At 38.4% G+C, this 14,769-nt stretch overlaps 1 protein-coding gene across 2 annotated transcripts; it reads left to right on the top strand.

Annotated features, from left to right (window-relative positions):
* Positions 1–14,769, top strand: LOC100542179 (putative glycerol kinase 5). 2 transcript variants are annotated; one of them, XM_010716399.3, is made up of 11 exons: positions 1–178; positions 2,446–2,521; positions 2,991–3,084; positions 3,965–4,096; positions 5,445–5,520; positions 6,149–6,210; positions 6,304–6,377; positions 6,713–6,773; positions 7,926–8,052; positions 8,671–8,775; positions 11,215–14,769. In XM_010716399.3, the coding sequence occupies exons 2-11, from the start codon at positions 2,460–2,462 to the stop codon at positions 11,310–11,312; spliced, it is 891 nt and encodes a 296-aa protein (XP_010714701.1). In that variant the 5' UTR covers positions 1–178; positions 2,446–2,459; the 3' UTR covers positions 11,313–14,769. The 2 variants fall into 2 exon arrangements, with proteins under 2 accessions (XP_010714701.1, XP_010714702.1); XM_010716400.3 differs by lacking the exons at positions 1–178; positions 2,446–2,521 and having other exon boundaries at positions 3,987–4,096.

Genomic DNA, 14,769 nt, shown 5'->3' with positions numbered 1-14,769 from the left:
CGTGTAACGGCGTCGCATGGAGAACTGCGACCGGAGCGCCGGCCGTGCGCGGGGCCGCGGTGACGCCGTGTGTCGTGTGCGCAGGTGGAAGCGCTGTACCCCCGGCCCGGATGGGTGGAACTGGATCCCGAAGTTCTGTGGAGTCAGTTTGTCGGTGTCGTAAAAGAGGCTGTGCAAGGTAACGGCTCGCGAGGTCTGTGAGAAGGTGGTTGTTTGTTTGCTAAAAGTAGTCAGCTAATGAGCTGGTAAGTTGCAGTTAGTATTTATTTCTAAAATCGCGGTGGAAATTGGCGGCTGAGCGCACGCGTGTGGCGCGCTGTAAGGCCGTTATGTAGAACAGCACCTCTCTGTCAACTCTTTCGTTCGGCGGGCGCAGCACAGCAGCAGGGTGCCCGCTGGGTGCTGGTCACAGTGCCCTGCTGCTGGCCCGCGCGCCTCTGTGCAGAGCGGGGCGGGGCTGCTGTGCCAGTGCTGCTGTGCCAGTGCTGCTGTGCCGCTGCTGCACGGGGCTGGAGGGGAGCAGGGTACTGCGTTTGCGTGCCCTCTGTCACAGCCTGCTCTTTCTTCCCTCTTCCCTTCCTCCATTCCTCCTCCCCCGTTCTGTGGGATGAATCAGGAAGCAGAGGTTCTCTGGTTGCTGTTAGAAGGGGAAGCTGCTGCTGTGATCTCTATCAGCAGGCCACTTTTAAGCACTTGTGCAATGTGAGCATGAGCCCAGGGTGCTGTCAAAGCAGCTGTCCCACCCTCCTTTCTGCCGGGGTGCTGAGGTCTGCGGCAGTTTCCCCCCATCGGATCACCACACCTTGTTGTTGTGCCAGTAGAGTTTTGCAAGCATTTGTGCCAGCACACGAGAGGGCGTAGTGCTGGGGCAGGAGTGATATCTGAGGGCAGAGAGCGGGCACAGGGCACTTTGTTATGGAGTTGTGGGTCTGTGTGTAGATGAGCTGAGGTAGCTTGGTGTGCACTGAGGTGGAAAGTGCCTCTGGCTGCACTGTTCCGCTCCTTTCTGGCTGAGGTTTGGCCCTTCCTAGAAGCAGCTCACCAGTTGCCCATGTCTTGTTTTGTTTTTCTCTCTGATGGATATAAGCCCAGTTCACAGAAGAACTGAGAGAATATTGTGGTTGACACAAGAAAAGTGTTGGGAGCAGCTCATAGCTCATGGAGGTGGGAAGAGCAAGCTGTGCCACGCCAACTGGCAGTGAACTGCAGCAATTCTGATCTGGTTCTGTCTTCAGCTCAGACCTGCTGCTGGAGAGAGAGAGCTGCTGTTTCTAAGCCAGCCACTCCTAGGTTCCCCGCCCTTATGCTCTTGCCAGCAATGCTTGTGCAAGCAGGTGGAGCCAAAAGTCTTGCAGAAGCACTGATCTGATTTTCAGCTGATTGATATGATTGCCCACATCAGCAGAAGGACTACTAGGTCAGTGGGCAGGGGGGAGGATGGGGCAGGAGCGGTGGGAAGTCAGGTGGGCCCTTTCCCTTTGGAAGCCCTTCTGGAAGTGTCACTCAGAAGCTGTCGGTTGCCAGGGTGTAACCACAGCACTCACAGTTTGCTCAAGTAGTTGGGCTGAGGGTCCTTGAGAACAGCAGTGCTTTGGCCAGAACAGCCTGACAGTTACATGGAGTTTTGTACTGTATCGTTTTTTCACATAATTTTTCTTCTCTAAGCATACGTGGAGGTACTGTGGAAGCTGACTATGGCTACTTTGAAAATGGCTGGGAACAAATTTAAATACTTACATCAGTTTATATATTAGAGAAGCTGTTTTGCTACGGTTATTTGAAAGTAAAGTGCAGCAACAAAACGTGCATGTACCAAAAGTACATTCTTCTACGTCTGGATTTGAAGTATATTTTGTTGCATTCAATGATTAAATGGTGCACATAAATTTCTTGTTATTATAAAAGCTTGAGAAGTATAATGTTTAAGATGAGCAACACCATTACTAAAGATAGATGTTAAAAATCAGTCTAGTTTTGCTTCTCCATGGCATTTCTTCCCTTTTGGTTATCAGGGTTTTCCTGTTTGTTTTTAAATTTGTAAATATGCTTATTCCTATATGCTTTTGTTCACATTCATCCATGTGACATTCACATTTTAACTGGTTTCTTACATGTAGATGTGACAGTCTTAGTGCCTTGCAGCTTGCCTGTCTCTGGGTTTGCTGAAGTCAGGCACCAGCAGGCCTTTCAGATGGCACAGAGGGTCAGAGTATCTCTGCTACTTCTGTGAGCAGTGCAGCTCTATTGACTGCCTTTGCTATCAGTTGGTCTGATGCAGAGTTTTCCATCATGTCACTGGGTAGCCACTCAGGTGCCCAGTCTATGTAAATCTGTATTCTATTTATTTCCTCTGCATTCCACAGATTTTCAAGTTATACTAGACAAGTAATTTGGGGGGGGGGAGTGTCTTCAATTTATTGCATTTATTTTCTTTTTATTTTCTAGCTGCTGGACTTCACATGAGGCAAGTTGCTGCTCTTGGCATCTCAACACAAAGATCCACTTTCATCACATGGCACAAGTACGTATATGCTGTATTAGTTAAAATGAATTCATGTTCATTGCCATGATCTGGTCAGGAACAGCTTGTAGAAATCCTGAACTCGGTTTGGCAGCCAATGTCAGTCATGCTCTGTTGTGTTGGCATGGCTGCACTTTGCAGCAGCTCAGAATTTTTGCTTTGATGCTTTGGAAGAAATTAATATATATTGGTCAGACTTAATGATCTTGAAGGTCTTTTCCAATCTACATGATTCTATGATTTTATGATTCTGTGATTTTTTTAAAAATTCTGATGAGAAGCCTTGTGCCCAAACTGTCTGTGTGCCTATTGCCAGTTTCTCACACTCGACAGGAGGAAGTGCCCTTGTGTTAGGAATCAGCTTACTGTTAAATGCTGTGATTGAAAGTGGTGTATCCTATTGACTTTTGAGGTGGGGCTGTATATGTTCTGTGATTGGAAGTGAGGATGTTCCAATGCTGCTTTTCAGGAGGACGGGGAAACCTTTTCATAATTTCATAAGCTGGCAAGATGTAAGGAGTGCTGAGCTTGTGAATTCCTGGAATAGATCCCTTCTGCTGAAGGTAACACTTTGCTAAACAGCATGTTGCTTGAATGTATTATAACCACTTCATTTTCAGGAAGCAGAAGGATGGTATATGAAATACTGCAGATACCTTGAGAACGTATTCATATGAAACACTGCTTCCTAAAGCCTTTAACAAGAAAGTAGACAAGATTTGTGTGGAAAATGGTACTGAGAAAAAAAATAAAGTGCATGAAGTTACTTAATTATGGGAAAATATGTCTGTAAGTCTGTCATGTATTCTGTTATAGTTCAGTCTCTTCATTGTGTAAAAGTGTCACAACGCTGCTGAAGCACAGTTTTCGAATGTAGGTAATTTGTGGTTGGCAGCACTTTGGGAGTTGTGTTTTCTTTTTAATGAGGTCATCTAAAGAGGGTGCATTTTATGCTGCTCATGCTCGGGCTTCTTTTAAAAGAAATGTTATTCTACGAGGGAAAACTGAACTTACTTTTATGTAAGTGTGCTAGCATAACAAAAACAAGCTAAAAACTGTGTTTTGTCACGTATTTTGAGTGGAGCTTTAATGATTAAATTTTGATTACTCTGTTAAAACAGAATTGAGCTTATTTGCTGTAGAACTATCAAGGGAAGAACAGTGTGTAATACTGTGCATTGTGCTCAGACAGGGGACTGTCTGTAATACGGAGCAGTTGCTCTCTGTGCCAGCAGAAGTCAGCAAGACAGACCTGCTTAGTGCAGCTGCTCTTTTCTTTGGTGTTGGTTGTGGGTAGGCTGCCACTGAAATTGTAAGTAAGGATTTTTTAACAGAACTTGAGCACGAGCATTGCTTTTGTCTAGATTGTCATCCTTTAGTACTAATTTATAAGAAACGTTTAAAGGAAAAGATTGAAGAAGTAATTGTTTTCTTTTGAAACAGGTAATCCATGTTATTTTTACAGTGCTTCATTTCTTTACTGGAAATGATCGATATTTGGCTCCGAGCTTTCTTACCTTTTCAACACAACAGACTTCTATGAAGTTGTCGTGGGTTTTTAAAAACATACCTGAGGTAAGCTGGAAAGTAACTTCCTTAATCCATCATAATGGCTACTGGGCATCACCTCTGCATGTTTGTTTTGTTTGTTCCTTTCCTCAAAACAAAACAAAACAAAAACCAAAGAAGAGTATTTCACTTAGTATAATTGTGCTCTTAGTTATGATACTTTGTTTGCACGTTTATTTTCTGTGGCACATTCCCAGCTGGCACTGTCACCTTGCCAGTCTGCACTCTCCCAGTTTTTATAGTTACCTGTGCATTACCATACTTAACAATCAGATGCTAATTAATTGCATGTTTTGTTGTAGTTCAAATTGGAAAACACGTGTAAAATAAGTTGTGCTGGCTCAATCTAATGGAACAATGACCACTGAGCTATTTCTTACTCAGTTTTTTGCTCTAATCCTTACTCTTTTCCTCATTGTCTGACTGTATTTATAGCTTCATTTTTTTAATTATTTCTGATAATTTTCAGGTTATTTTTTAAGAAAATTGTGATCATCCATTTTTGTCTTTCCTGTGTAAAGAAATCCCTGTGTGTTTTTTTTTGAGTTTGTCTATTATAAGCCTAACTTTGAGAAGGTCTGTGATAATTTTTATGTGCACATTTTGGTTGGGGCTGTTAAAAATGTGAGCTGTGAGTTTGGAATTATACAGAATTAAAAGATAGGCAGCTTCTGGGGCTTTGGTGTGAGATGAATGTTCTCCATAGATTTTTCAGGCTCTGATATTTCAAATAAGCGATTACCAAACCAAAAAGCTCAGAAATATGTCTCTTGATTACAGAGAATAATGCACTCAGTCATGCTTTCATATGAATTAATTTGTATGTTCTTTTTCTAAGTTCTGTGGCTGTACGCAGCATTGGTCAGTGGACAATAGATGAAACATTACTTTCCTATTTTAAAGGAGGAAAAAATCTCGAGGGGAAGAGCGATTTGACTCTTCAATGACCTCATAAACCAGAAAATGCTTCCTCTGTTTTCATTCTTCTTGAGCACATATTATAAAAGAGACACATTCCTTCTATTTTTGTTATTTTGTTGTTAAAGTGCAGCATGCTTTGGTCCTCATTTCCTTTATCCACCACTCCACTGCACTAAGAAGATTAATTGCTGCTCTTTTCTCTGCAGCAACTGTTAGAATTTGTCCTTATTCTCTGCTAGGATCACATGCAGTTTTTCTGTACAATAATACTACTTGCATAGCTGGCTCACATTTCTTTGAAGAAATACTGAGTATTAGAGACTTATTTTCTAAGGGTGTTATTAACACAAAGAAAAATGAAAAACGAGTCAGGAAATATGTTTCTCTTTGTTGTATCCAATATGAAATTCTTTTTTTCTGTATTTGTTCCCAGGCTGATGAAGCTGCCAAAAAGAATAACTGCTGCTTTGGAACAGTGGACACATGGTTACTGTACAGACTGACTAAAGGTGAGTGTTATGGTTGTTCTTAAATGGTAATAAAACTTACTGGAATCTAAACAGTGATATTCATGACTGTGACTGAATTTAAATATGTTTTGATCATGTGTGCTTTTTTTAATTAATGGTGAATATTTACCTTTAAAAAAAAAGTTTTCAATTAATTTTTGAGCACTAGAAGAGTAATCAGAAAATGAAGTGATTACTGTGTCTATTCAGCCTTTTGAACATCAAAGATTTAAAGAAAATTATTAGAACTAACTACTGTTGATTGAAAAAAGCATCTGCGGAAAAAAAGAGCCAAGAATTACAAGAAATGAGGAAACATGACAAGGTTCTGTCCCAAAACAATAGCTATGTGAAGACTGACGGTTCAGCCACTGTGTAGATGATGATGGAATGCAGTGCAGTCAGTGATCAGCTCTTTTCTGGGCATCTTCATGAGACTAAAATGAAGTAATTGGAATACATGCATTGCAGGGAGCAACAGGAGTACTTGGTGTAGCAATGGTGTTCAGTATGACCTTACTCATAGGCATTTATGTTCTGTGGGAGCTGTGGAGACATTTAAGGAAAAAATGTTTCTAGTGACTGAAACATTTGGGGATCTGAAACCTTTCTTCTTTTTTCATGCTAGGTTCTGTATTTGCTACAGATTACTCAAATGCCAGTTCTACAGGCGTTTTTGAACCCTTCACGGTAGGTGCTGTTGATGCCGTGTAAACATTACTGCTATTTGCTGCACTCTGAGAGTGTTTCTGATGTTTTTGCTTTTTTTTCCTGTTATTTCAGAAATGCTGGAACCCCACTTTGTGTAATTTGCTTTCCATTCCAATGTCTATTTATCCTCCAGTGAAAGACACAAGGTAACTGTGAAGGTTTATTTTTAAGGATATGATACCTATTAAATTAACTGCTTCTATAAAAATACTACATAAAACCTGCACAGGAGAAGTCATATAGAAATTTACTAAAATAGTTTAAGCTTTGATTATGTGTGTAAGTACAGTTTTAGTCCTACATCCAGAATTTTATTTTGACCATCAGTAGTTCTTAAAGCGATAGTTTTAATACTTTCTTTAACGTAAAGATGTAGCATTACATTTAATTTATGTACAGACACAGGCCTTGTATGTCTGGCTTTTGTTTTAAAAAGAAGTCAATTCAGGGTTCTGATGTTTCTCATAAAACTTGTTCTAAGCTTCAATTTTGGATCAGCTGACTCCGAAATATTTGGGGTACCTATTCCAATAATGGCATTGGTGAGTGAAGATTTTTTTAACTTAAATTCATATTTCTGTGCCTATACTTATTTATCTAGCTCTGATTTAATATGTGGTTGTTAAGTAAGTATTCCCTACTCCTTCACTGTGTTTTAATTATAGTAGAACTAGTTATTAAATTTTGCTTCAGAAACTAAGCTTACAGCATAGTGGAAAGGGATTTCTAGAGGTTATGGTCCATTGAAGTTAGATGACCAAATGATTAAGTACTCAACATAGAATTTAACTGATCTGGGTTCTATTCTAAGCTGTGATAATCTCTCTTTAGCTTAAAGTCACTTCTTCTAAATAGAGGCTTGCATGGGATACAGCCTGACTTGGCTTCAGTAAGACTCTATGCGTGTCATAGAATTCTTAAGTTTGGGAAAGACCTCTAAGATGATCCAGTCCAACCATCCAATGAAAGGGTGTTTGTTGGTAGATCCACTTGTGGTACATTTTATTTATTTTCCCTAAAAACAAGGGGAGAACAACATTTTATTGTCTTAGTAAGTAGAGTTTGGATAGGAAAAACATGTCATTGCAGTAATGTAGAAAAATCTGCCTGAACCGAGCTAAATGGAAAATATGTCATATCCTCTATTATGAATTCCTCCTGCTGTTTCTAGAACTGTAGTCTCAGCTGTAAATTTATGTTTTCACTAAGGCACAAACAGAAGTAAACAAATTTAACAAATCATCATTGTTGGATAAAGTCATCATGGAATGATTTGGTACAGGAGGGGCAGCAGGTAAAAAGGTAGTTAAGAACCTCAAAACTTTGTAATTAGAGAAATTCAAGCCACTCTACTCTCTGTCTTCTCCCTGAGACTGCAAAAGCCCAATTATCCTTATAAAAGACTCAAACAGTAGGGAGTTTTTATTTTCAAAACATATTTTTCAGCATTGCAAGTTTGTATCTTGGAAGTTGGAACTAAAACATGGTTTAATTTGCCTTCAGTGATAAATCGGACTGTGTTAGAATGGCATGCAAATACTTGAGAAATTGTACAGAGATGCTCTCTATGCTCAGTTCCCTTCTGAATACTTACTTGTATTCAATACACTGAAATGTTTACAGCGATATCTTAAAATCCAGCAGCCTTGTACGTTGGTGGCTAACTTGTCAGTGCATTTTTGTTGCTGTGGCAGGTAGCTGACCAGCAGTCAGCAATGTTTGGAGAATGCTGCTTTCAGCCAGGAGATGTTAAACTGACAATGGGTACAGGTGGTTTCTGGAATGTTAATACAGGAGGGAATCTGTGTGCATCACACAGGGGTAAGCTGTGTTTTACATAATTTCATTTTATTTAACAGTTTTCAATGATGACGATACAAAATTGTTATGCTCAGCCTTCTGTCTTCAGCTGTAGAAAGACAGCTTAAAAACCTTTTCAGGGCAGAGGACTCTGAAAATTTTTATTTAGAAATGGCAGGCTTAGTCCTGAAATACAATTCCTAAGAACAGAAAAACAGAGGAGAAAAAACAAATGAATTAAGACACCATGTATAATTACTAGTGATACTTCTTGGTAGCAGTATTGTATAGTGGAGGAATGGAGGTGTAAGGGATTGGTGCTGTTATTTCTCACATCAAAATTTTCCAGTGGATCACTGTAAGTTCCAGCCCTTGGGCCCTTGTACTTTGAAGTGTATACTTAGCAATTACTAGTTTTGTATTAAAATACTAAAAATGTGTGTTTCTCTGGTGTTGAAAATGTTGTAGTTGTGAACTCTGATGGTCTGCCAAGTTAGTTAGTTTGTCATAAGTGGTTATTTTAATTCTTGGAAGGAAATTTAAAAAAAATACTATGTTTTTATGTGGATTCATTGTGTTTCCCTGGAAGCACTGTAATTTAATTACGTCTTTTGTTTTGTTACATGGAAAATCATTAAGGTCTGTATCCACTGATTGGTTGGAAGATTGGGGAAGAAGTTGTTTACTTGACTGAAGGCTCTATGTCAAACATTGGCACTACCATAAAGTGGGCTCAGGATATAAGTAAGTAGTTTTTATTTTGTAGTAGGATGTAATATATTGCTACTTACTACTGTGCTTTGTAGGGTTATAGCTATGTTCTTGGGCTTTGTGTTATTATCCATGATTGAAGAAATTAGCCTACATGTTTGGGACATCCACAGTATTTGCAGGAGGTTCTCTGGTGAGTGTGTTTACTGCAGATAGTTTAGATTTAGTAGAATTAATCTCTGTCCTCTTAAATGCCTTAGATTGGTTTGCACACATTTTGCATAATCATTTTCTCTTCAGATTCTGTCTCTGAAGTCATCCTTTGTGTATTATTATTTTCCTGAAATGTTTTACTCCTGAGCATAACAAGCTTCCTGGTATCTTTTATTTGTTTATTCTTAACCTGGTATCCAGACTTAAATAGAAGTGGCATAAAGGAGACTTCTGTGGTATTTGTTGTTTTGTGGTATTTGGACTTGAGAAGAAACACAGGAACTGACTGCCAGTTTAGTCTAGTTAGCATAATTGTGGATGCTACAACCCACAAATACTTAATGGTTAATGGTTTTGGGAGATTGCTAGCTCTACGTGTCAGAGTTAGCAACAGGCTTGAAAATACTTGCATATCTGTTTAATAAAAGCCTAAGAGTACCCTAGCCTTCTAGTAATTGATGTTGAAAACTACCAGTTGTTTATAGGAGAACCTTTCTCAGTGTTCTATACACTATTTACTTGTCTTGCTTAAAAACTTGGTAAGCCTTACTGGGGCGCAAAGAAAGAATTTATGACCCAAATTTTAGATTATCTGAGAAGGGCTTTCCTGAAGTATAGCTCACCAGCAAATTCCACAGTTAAGTTCTCAACTCCTAGTGAATGTGTGCATACACATGTAAATTTACATCCCCTTAAGTATTGAGTATTGGTTCGTGGTTCTTCATCAGAGCCTTTAATCTTCTGAGGAAATTACTCATTTCCACACACAGTTCAGTGCTACATAAGTAAGTTTCCTACTTCAAATTTCATGCTACTTACCCATTCTTAAAATGGAGATTGTTGGTATATGCAGAGCAAAGAGCATGAGGGGTTTTTTAGTCAGCTAGTACTGAAATGGACATGACCTACAGTTGCTACTATGGGCAAAAGATGGGGAAGCTCTAGAAACAGATTTAAAAAATAAAACTATAATACTATAAAATACTATGCTACTGTATTTCTAATAAGCAAGACCTTTGTTTCTGGAAACACAATTGCAAGAGACAATGTTAAGAAACTTTTATCACAAGTAAATAGCAAACACTAAATCTTTTGCTTTGCTGAAAGAATTGGGTCAAAACAAGGGAAGGTAATGGTATCAGTAAGGATGGTGAGGCTCAACATGGATGTAGGCGATATGTAATAACAGTAATGTTTTGGAAGTAGAAATTTCTGTTGCAAGACAGGATGGTTGAATAGTTTTCTTGCGGTGGTATGTCTAATAATTCTGAAAAAGTAGCATTTAAAATTGCAAATTGAAGTGAATCTCACTCAGTTTTTTTCACTCTCTATCCTACCATAGAAGTTATGGTTCAGAAATAGCAAGTGCGAGAAGAAGAAAAAGATATGATTTAGGCTAATTAGTCTGGGCACAGTAGGATCCAAAACTTTCAAACATTTATGGAGGTAAAATTGAAAGTCCTGGTAAGTTTCCAAGAGGTTTTTTTAAAATTGAGTTAGATTAACCTATCTTTGGTAGGAGGATTTACTACTTAAACAAGATAAAACAGTAGGTATCATCTACAGGAGATCTCTAGTCTCTTGATGATGTGTTATGTGGCCACCTAAGGAATGTATATGAGTGAAGAATAAGCTCAAGAGGGGATATTTGTAATGAGTGTTGAAAGGAGCCATCCAGTTAGTTAGAGTAACCTCTGTGAAAGAGGTAATAGTAGGACCTGATATTCTTGTCAGTCTCTTGTTTAAAAATAATAGTAATAATAAATATATGTACATACAGAAATTGAGAGCTGTTAAAATACGATGGGTAGCAAGGACGGACTTCCTCTGTAGTCTCTTGGTGTTTAGCCTGACAGTAACAGTATCTTTGCAGAGGAAACAGGAAAATGTGTTTCATGTTTTTCAACATCTAGGGTTTTTTTTAGCATAGATGCTGCTGTTAGCTATCTCAACTCCTATTTAGATCTATTTGTCTGGAAAGCTAATGATGTTTTACAGAACACAATGATCAAAAGACTCTAGCTTAACAGATAGGAGAGGGTCTTTATTAATTTAGTCTTCATCTGAATTTATGTGACTGGACATGAAATACAGGAGAAGTATTGATTTCCCTTAGAACAAATTTAAGAAATATTACAAAGGGACATGACTGGGAAGTATTACAAGAGGAGGTGGCCCAACTCTAGCTTTTTGTCTCTTAATAGTATATAAAGAAATCAAAATAAACAATAAAAGCATATGTACTATGCATCTTTACAGATCTTTTCACCAATGTAGATGAAACAGCAAAAATGGCACGGAGTATTGTTGATTCTCAAGGCGTTTGTTTTGTTCCAGGTTTTCAGGTAAAATTATAGTTTATTAATATAGTTAAGAATATGTTGTTAATAGCTCAGTTAAAATTACAACTTCTGTCTCGTTTCAATGTAGTAATTTACATCTTAACACCATATTTAATCTCTAATATTCATGTTTTTATTTTCTGTTCCTCACCACATCATGTGAGGATGTTTGTGGTAAGAATCCTTAAGTAGAGCTTTCCCTTGCAAGAGAAAAAGCCTATGAAGTAGGAATTTACTTCCATTGTGCAGATGGTGCAGACCTGACAGATAAACTGTGTGACTTGTCCAGAGTAGAACAGACAGCGTCTACAGACAGAGAAACTGAACCCATATCTTTTCTGTCTTCATTGAGATAGCACTTCCAAGTACTGTGCTAAAATAATTCCTTTTATCCTGCCTCTTTTCAATATGTAGTTTGTAATTCATCAGAGTATCTAGACATGTACCTTAAATATGAGTAAGTTTGGAGGTCCTGACACTGTGAAAGGCAAAGGTAACAATGGACAGACATTTCTTGGTTACACAGATTTTAACCTGTTAGTTTTTTCCCACTAAAGTAAGGTTTGTGCTTTGTTTGATATTGTTAGTGCATATATTAAGGATAGAGCACAGTGCATATATTAAGGATTTCCTGATATTTGTTTTGCGTTTTAGTCCCCTCCATCTTCCGATAGGTTTCTTATATTTTCCTCTTTATTTGAGGAGCTCCCTGCAATCACTTGGTCCCTTCTAAATTACAGGCTGTGGATTGTTTCTTCTTGCTTTCCAGTTATGCTAAATACCGTATATCCATCCTCTTGTCTGCCTTTTCCTGCTTCATGATCCCCTTTGCATTTCACATGTGGAGGTGAGATACTGTTCCTCTGCAGAGGCAGCAAGAAGGGTGATGGTTTCTTGCAGTTCACTGTAGCATATTAGGCTGGTTTGGGATTGATAGGAATTGCAGTTAATTACATTAGATGACAAATGGTGATAGCTGGGGAGCTGACACACTGCCTCTTCAGCTGCAGAACAGTTGCTTCCAGTATGGGCTTGACAATTGGTAATAATAATTTGTAATTTGTCACCGCAGAGTGACAGAGCTGCAAGTCAGAGCTCCTAGACAGACTTTCATACAGAATGAGAATGAGCAGGTGTTGCTAATGTAGTTGTTGCTGACCTACAGGCTGCAGAGACCCCCAGCCTTTTTTGTCAGGTTATGCCACTTACCTGAGCAGCATGAGATATTGTGACTGAAAGCATGCTTTCTGCAGCATAGCTGTTTCTATGCTGTGGGTTTGTCACCATGAAAGTAGCCGTTTTTCTCCACAAAAATTATTTGTTTTCTAGTCAGCATTGCTGTTCAGGAGAAACTTCATGGTATAGAATTGCTCTCTAAGTTGTCGTTTGGAATATTAACTTTATAAACTTTACAGTGGATATGTTGAAAGGAAATCCTTCAAAAATCACCAGATTATTATTATTTTTTTCCCTCTTAGAAGTCTTTGTAATTCACTGGTTTGAATATGTACATCTTGGAATTATGTGGAATGTTTTTGACAGCTTGTCTTTCTGTGTGGGTGTAAAAGCTTGGGTTTTGATTTTTCACTGGCTTACAATACTCAATTTGATCATTCCCAAGGTTAGTGTCTTAGAAATAATTACTTTCACCTACAGCTAGACCAGCAACCTTCTGTCAAACAACTGCCATATATTTTTAGCATTGTAAAGCTTGGTTAAGCTAAGATGCTTCCATTTAGCATTTATTGTGAGAAACTGTGCTCTGAATAAGCAAGTACTGAGCCATGACAAATTGCAGTGTTTGCAGAAAGGATTCCCAATGCAGACAAATATTAGTCTGAATCTTACGTTTGACCCTTTAATTTTTGTAATATTTAAGTTCTAGAGATGTTGGTTTGTGTTCTTTCGCATGTGCTGGTTTTTCCCTGCCTTGCTGCTTAGGCACTGTCTCCAGAATGAACCTCAGCTAGCTTCTTGGTAAACACCAAGAAGGTTCTGTTGTCTTTATTCCTAATTTGAATATTCCCAGTCCAAATTTAGGAATGATACTTCCAAAAAGAAAAAAAGAAGAGGAAGAAAGGAAAGGATGTCTGGATTTGTTTATTTTTTGACACCTCGTAACTGCAAGTAGCATTCTAGTAGACCAGCTGGGAGAGATTCTGTGTTAGTTTAGAACTGGACTGGGTCAAATGGTCTGAAAAGGGACATGAACAGAGTTGAATTCATCTGCTTGCTGCTTAGCGTCACTGGCTGGATGCTGACACAAATGGTCATATGGTAGTGTTTCTTAGACTTCACAATGATGGCAGTTAGGAGGGTTTTCATGAAGCCTGTATGTTCATTTCCTACACAGTGTAAAATGGTTCTCTACTGATCCATATGAAAGCAGTAGGAACAAATTCACTTCTTACTGGGTTGTACTGCTGTGATGCAGCACACTGAAAGGACATCATTGTGAAAGAAACTGAGTGAATATGTGCATTAATCATTCTTGCTTTTATTCTATCAGAAATGGGAGTTTGCTATGGTTGCTAGTAACAGCAAAAACAGAGCTATTCATTGGTCTGTATGAATGTATATGTACAACTATCACTTCATGGCTCTTTGGTTTGTTATTTTTTTTGTTCTAAAATGAGTAGTAATTTAACTGACTGATTCTGTCAAGACACCCATACACAGAGCTTGAAGGCACACTTTTGGCTTTGTTTGATATGACTATCTGTGAACAGTGAATCTTCATTATGTTTCTGGGTGGGCAGATGGTTCCCTTCTTAGAATGGAAAGGGCACTTATGTATGTGGGAAAGGAAAAGAGTATTTTCTTTGACTTCAAATGTAGAAGTTTTCTGCTTAGGAACCCAGGTTTTTTGGTAGTTGCTGGTCATGATATACTATTTAAGTAGTAGTTCAGTATTTTCCATTCTTGTGCTGTTGCATATATAGCTACCCACGTATAGTTTTTCTCATATGCTAGCATTTTCTTCATTTACTTTGTAAGTGTGTCCATGCCTTTTATAAGCATGAAATTTGAGCTTTCATTATGTTTTGTCATAACTAATACATAACACAGTGCAACTAGAAAGAATTGTTTCAAATTGAAAACTGCTGTCTGTGGTAAAAATAGGACTTAACATTATCACAAACCAGATAGGACCAGCAAACTAATTCCTTGTGATAAAGTTTGTCAAAGGAATGGAGGAGTGGAGTGGAGGTTTATCCATCTGTCCTCCAGTACAAAAAAGACAACTTAGAGAGCATTAGAATTTTGGTTGGAAACTGTTAATCAGTGTCAGTGAAAACAGACTGCTGTGTAAGTTAATAAAAATGATTACCGTCCTTGTCAGTGTTCCTTCTAAGAGCCCAACTTTTAGAACACTTCTAAAACTGTAATGTCTGCTTGACTCCACTGAGTAGAAGCTGACATAAATGGACTTGTAATTCCATTTTTTCAGAGGTTTAGAAAAGGGAGTTAA

Source organism: Meleagris gallopavo, chromosome 11, assembly GCF_000146605.3.
Source record: "Meleagris gallopavo isolate NT-WF06-2002-E0010 breed Aviagen turkey brand Nicholas breeding stock chromosome 11, Turkey_5.1, whole genome shotgun sequence".
In the NCBI taxonomy this organism is placed as follows: Eukaryota; Metazoa; Chordata; class Aves; order Galliformes; family Phasianidae; genus Meleagris; species Meleagris gallopavo.
Note: the sequence above shows the minus strand (reverse complement) of the source record. Positions and strands in the feature narration are given on the sequence as shown.

Bases quoted from the DNA above. Each gene is read 5' to 3' on its own strand.
- LOC100542179 (XM_010716399.3), top strand. From the start codon at position 2,460: ATGAGGCAAGTTGCTGCTCTTGGCATCTCAACACAAAGATCCACTTTC. The intron at 3,085-3,964 runs GTAACACTTTGC...CTTTTGAAACAG, and splicing joins ATAGATCCCTTCTGCTGAAG to GTAATCCATGTTATTTTTAC. The intron at 6,378-6,712 runs GTAACTGTGAAG...ACTTGTTCTAAG, and splicing joins CCTCCAGTGAAAGACACAAG to CTTCAATTTTGGATCAGCTG.